At 52.2% G+C, this 5,468-nt stretch overlaps 1 protein-coding gene across 1 annotated transcript in view; it reads right to left on the bottom strand.

Annotated features, from left to right (window-relative positions):
- The window catches only part of Carm1 (coactivator-associated arginine methyltransferase 1), a 20,975-nt gene extending 16,458 nt beyond the window's left edge, over positions 1-4,517 (bottom strand). Inside the window, 2 exon segments of the mRNA XM_013033944.1 lie at positions 683-808; positions 4,511-4,517. Of these exon segments, the coding sequence (XP_012889398.1) occupies positions 683-808; positions 4,511-4,517 (133 nt within the window).
- Positions 4,518-5,468: the final 951 nt, after the last annotated feature.

Here is a 5,468-nt window from a genome sequence, read left to right as displayed (position 1 = left end):
AGGCTAGCGCTCAACCACTTGAGCCACAGTGTCACTTCCGGCTTTTTTCTTTTTGCTTATGTGGTGCTGGGGAATCGAACCCAGGGCCTCATGCATTGCAAGGCAAGCGCTCTACCACTGAGCCACCTTCCCAGCCCTGGTAATGTGTTTTTAATGAGGCCAATGGGGGGGGGGGGCTGTTTGTAACTTGGTTCTATTTGATAGCTAGGCTGGTCTCTGCCTCCTAGAGTGCTGGGATTACAGGCGTGCCCCACCACACGGTGCTAGCCACCAATCTCTGATGATCCTTATTCCCAATACACCTGTCAGTTCTGGACCTCAAATCCTCCTTAACTGGTTTTGTTTTTGCTGGTTAGGGGACTTGAACTCAGGGACTGGGTGCTGTCCCTGAGCATTTTTGCTCAAGGTAAGTGCTCTACCACTTGAGCCACAGTACCACTTGCCATTTTCTGGTGGTTTATTGGAGATCAGAGTCTCCTGGACTTTCCCGCCTGGGCTGGCTTTGCACCGATCCTCAGATCTCAGCCTCCTGAGTAGCTGGGATGACAGGCGTGAGCCACCAGCGCCCCGCCAACCCTTTACATGTTGTTGTTGCTGTTCTTCGGGAAACAGACATCTCATGACAGAGCCCAGGCTGGTCTGGACCCAGGGCACCGGGGCCCCCACTCGGTGAGGCACCTACCGCTGGGCGTGGCAAACTGGATGAGGACGCTGTTGCAGCCCAGGGTGACGATGAAGGACTGGCGGCCCACGCGGCTGCACTCCGTCTCGCGGGACACTGAGCACTTGAACACACACACATCTTCATCTGTGGGACAGAGCACCCGAGGGTGTCAGCGGCGCATCCTGGTGGCTGGCTGAACCCACTTTACCCCGCCGCACCCCCCCCCGATTCTCCAGGGGAGCCCCAGGCCCACCCTGGGTCCCTCGGGGCCAGTAAGGGAGGAGGAGGACGGGGCTGATGGGTGATGCTGAATGAGGGAAGTTCTAAACAAGGTGAACCTCCTCTCAGGCTCCAGCACCCAGGAAGCACCATCGTCCTCCCCACCCCCATCTCCATTTCCGGTCACTGCAACTGTAGCCAAAGGATGAACTCCCAACAGTCTGGCCCTGCCACGCCACAGGGAGACAGCTCGAGTCTCTGCGTACTATACCACTACTGCTAGTGTTATTATTACTGTTGTCATTATTGTTGTTTACTGCTGGTATCACTATCCAGGTTTGAATTCAGGGTCTTGAGCTAGCTGGGCTAGGGCTCTACCACTTGAGCAGAGCCTCCAGCCTGGCTTTTTGCTGGTTCTTTTCAAGATCAGAGTCTCAAGGACATTTCTGCCTCAGCTGGCCTCAAACTATGAGCCTCTGATTCTCAGCCTCCTGAATGGCTAGGATTACAGACATGAGACATCTTGATCCTGGTACTTTCAGAAGAGCTCAACAGACAACGAATAGCAGGACATGGCACAGTCCTAGAAGCAGCGAGCACACCTGTCCCGTGGCCTGATAGAAAAGATCTTTAAAAGACAGGCCAGGAGCCAGGCGCTGGTGGCTCACGCCTGTCATCCTAGCTACTCAGGAGACTGAGATCTGAGGATCATGGTTCAAAGCCAGCCCAGGCAGGAAAGTCCACAAGACTCTTTGTTTTTGTTTTTGTTGGTCATGGGGCTTGAACTCTGGGCCTGAGCACTGTCCCTCAGCTCTTCAGCTCAAGGCTAGCACTCTACCACTTGAGCTATATAGCACCACTTCCAGTTTTCTGGTGGTTTATTGAAGGTAAATGTTTCATGAACTTTCCTGCCCAGGCTGGCTTTGATCCTCAGATCTCAGCCTTCTGAGTAGCTAGGATTACAGGTGTGAGCCATCGGAGCTGGGCGCCCAGCTCCGTGAGACTTTTATCTCCAATAAACCAGTAGAAAACCGGAAGTAGCACTGTGGCTCAAGTGGTAGAGTGCTAGCCTTGATCTGAAGAGCTCAGGGACAGTGCCTAGGTCCAGAGTTCAAGCCCCACAACTGACCAAAATAAATAAATATAAATAAATAAATAAAAGCCAGGTCAGGTGCTGCAATCTTAACTACAGGAGGCTGAGATCTGAGGATCAAGTCTAAAGCCAGCCCAGGCAGGAAAGGCCTTGAGATTCTTCTCTCCAGTTAACCACACAGAAAAAAGCTGGAAATGGAGCTGTGGCTCAAGTGGTAGAGCACCAGTCTTGAGCACAAAAGTTCAGGGACAGAATCTAGGGCCCCAAGTTCAAGTCCCAGGACTGGCACCCAATAGTTTATAAATAGAGTAATGGGCTGGGAATGTGGCTTAGTGGTAGAGTGCTCGCTACCTGGCATACATGAAGCCCTGTGTTTGATTCCTCAGTACCACATATACAGAAAAGTGGTGCTGTGGCTCAAATGGTAGAATGCTAGCCTTGGGAAAACAGAACTAGGGACAATGCCCAGGTCCTGAGTACAAGCCCCAGGACTAGCGGGGGGTGGGAGGGAGTTTTCAAATAGAACAAGAAAAATCTCATTAAATTGTTCTAAGAAGGGTAGATCATCACATTGTATGCTTGTATAGAAATATCCCAACTCACGTAAGCCAGGAAATGATCACAAAAACAACTTAAGTTTCCAATCCCTCTCCATCGCCAAAATGATCAGGAAATAGAACAGAGTTGGAGGAGTCACGCTTCCCAATCGGAAAATGTACTGCAAAGGAATGAAACTGTAGTTCTGGCAAAAGAACAAACAGATCTGTGGGATAGAATCAAGAGTCCAGAAATAAACCTTCCTATTTAGGGTCAATTGATTTGACAAGGATGCCAAGAACACTGCATAGAGAAAGAAGAAGTCTCTTCAACAAAGGACAATTAGAGACCTAGATAGCTATACCTGGAAAATGAAAAAAGTAGCTCACTGCTTCACACCACAGCAATCCAGGGCTAACTTAACATGGTTAAAGAACTAAACACCAGAGCCAAAGCTATCAACTCTCAGAAGCCAAAACAGGGGGCTAAAGCTTTTGAGCCTTTGAATTAAGCAATGGATTCCCAGCTGTGAGATCAAAAGCAGCAGCGATGAAAGACAAAAGCATACACTGCACTTGGTCAAAATCACAGGACGAGGAGGACCACTTCCAAAATAGCAAGAAACTGGGCACTGGTGGCTCATGCCTGTCGTCCCAGCTACTCAGGAGGGCTGAGATCTGAGGATCCTGGTTCAAAGCCAGCCGGGGCAGAAATGTCTATGAGACTCTTATCTTTAAAGAACCATCAGAAAACCAGAAGTGGCGCCATAGCTCAAAGTGGCAGAATATCCCTTGAGCACAAAGAGGCTCAGGGACAGCGCCCAGACCCTGCATTCAAGTCCCATAGCCAGCAACAGAAACAACAAAAAACAAGGGCAAGATGGCCAAGAAAAGCCCCCCCCCAATCATTTCTGTGTCAATACTGGGGCTTGAACTCAGGGCTTCATAATCCCCCTTGGCTTTATAGCTCAGGGCTGGTGCTGAGCTACAATTCCAACCGGCATTTTCCTGGCTAATTTGGAGATGGAAATCTCACACATCGAAGGGCTTCAAACCTGGATCCTCCGGTCTCAGCCTCCTGAGTAGCTAGGATGACAGGCAGGAGCCACCAGCACCAGATTAAGAAAGAAAGAAAAAAACAAGGACACACTCTGGAGGCCTGTGCTTTTAACTACTGACAGGAAGCATCAGGACACCTGTGGCAACCTAGACAAAAGTCAGAAACATCTAGAGCAGAGAAAGGCAGACACAAAAAGGTCACGCGGTGAATGAGTTTCCTTCTCGGGCCAGCTGGGAGGAGAAGGCGGCATGGCACAGGGGCTGAGCCGAGCCGGCAGCCAGGGGCAGCGGGAGGCGGCGCGGGGGGCGGGGCTCGGGGGTGTGGGGTTTCCGTCTAGCCTGATGACAAGGTTTTGGAGCTAGAGAAAGGTCATGGTTGCACAACACCGTGAATGGGCTACAAGCCCCAGAATTTCACACTTGAGATGATCTGCTTGAGGGTAGGGGCCTACAGACACCCACCAGCCCTTGGGTACCTGACCACCATAGTCTGTGTGCCCCAAAAGCTTTGGGGGGTTGGGGTACACAGGGAGGCAGGGCCAGATTCCCCCCCCTCCCCCCCGCCAATGGTGCCCCTGTCCACACCCCTCCTAGGCCAGGAGATAAAAAGTGATCTGGCCACAGACAGCAGAGGCCTGTTTACAAGCCGGGCAGCCTGGCAACCCAGCTGGTTGCCCTGGGTGCCCCTCTGCAGCCTGGCGCCAGGCTTGGGCTGAAGGGCCGGGTTAAAGGCACCCCCCTGCCCCCCGCTCTGCTTCCTAGGCCCCGTGAGAGCCACCAGGAACTAATGAAGGCATGATGAGGAAAGTGGGGTGCAGGAGACGGGACGAGGAGGGTCCACAAAGGGGCAGAGGCTATGAGGGTCCAGCAGGGAAGGACAGGGACTGAGCAGCAGGGCGACACTAAGGCTAAGAGGAGGCCCACTGCCTGCCTGCCCACCTGCCATCCCGGCTGGGGACAACGGCATGAAAACCAGGCGCCTCCACTACCCACACCCCCACATCACAAGCACCCCGGGCCGGCCACGGGCCAGGCCTTGACCCCCCCATCCCCCCCTCGGGCCCCTCTACTCCCTTCACCAAAGCTTGCACAAGTTAAGGGTCTCTTTCAAAGTCACCCAGCAAGAGGGGGGCTGGAGTACTGGCTCCAAGGTCACCCCTCCGAACTAGTGCACCCCAGGATTTCTCTGTGATCCTACAGCAGGCTTTGGCCAACTTTCTCTGCAAAGGACCAGGCAGTAACTATTTTCAGCTTTGCTGAGTGCAGCTCAGTAGGAAACAGCTTGTCTAGATCGTACAAGCCCCTGGGTTCCATTCTTGGCACAGAGGGGAGGGCCAGGTGACAGTGACTCACACCAGCAATCCCAGCTAGTAAGCAGGCTGTGAGCTGAGGACCCAAGTTCAAAGCCAGCTCGGGCAGGCAAACCCACGACACTTATCCTCCATCAGCCACTAAAAAGTCAGAAGTGGGGCTGGGACTTAAGTGGTAGAGTGCTAGCCTTAAGAAAAATGGCCTCCCCGACGGTATAACCCCTGCTTTCACTGTATTTGATGTTGGTATAATTTGTGGAGGGGAAGGGGAAAAACAAATCGTTTGAATAGGGATACAGGTGGACCCATTGCAAAAATGAGATGTACAAGTCATGATGTCAAAAAACGAACTTTACAACTTTGGTTGGGGGGGGAGAGGGGGAATGAGGATGGGGGGGCGGGGGGAGGCTGGGAAGGGATGAGAAGGGGAAACAAAGGAGGAGGCTACAATGCTTGATAAGAAATGTACTCATTATCTTGCCCAAGTAATTGTAACCCCTCTGGTACAGTATTTTCACAATAAAAAGAAAAATGGCTTAAGGACAGCATCTAGGCCCTGAGTTCAAGCTCCAGGAGCAACACAAATG

Source organism: Dipodomys ordii, unplaced genomic scaffold (assembly GCF_000151885.1).
Source record: "Dipodomys ordii isolate 6190 unplaced genomic scaffold, Dord_2.0 Scaffold180, whole genome shotgun sequence".
Lineage (NCBI taxonomy): Eukaryota > Metazoa > Chordata > Mammalia > Rodentia > Heteromyidae > Dipodomys > Dipodomys ordii.
The sequence above is the reverse complement of the archived record's forward strand: the minus strand, read 5'-3'. Positions and strand labels throughout refer to the sequence as shown.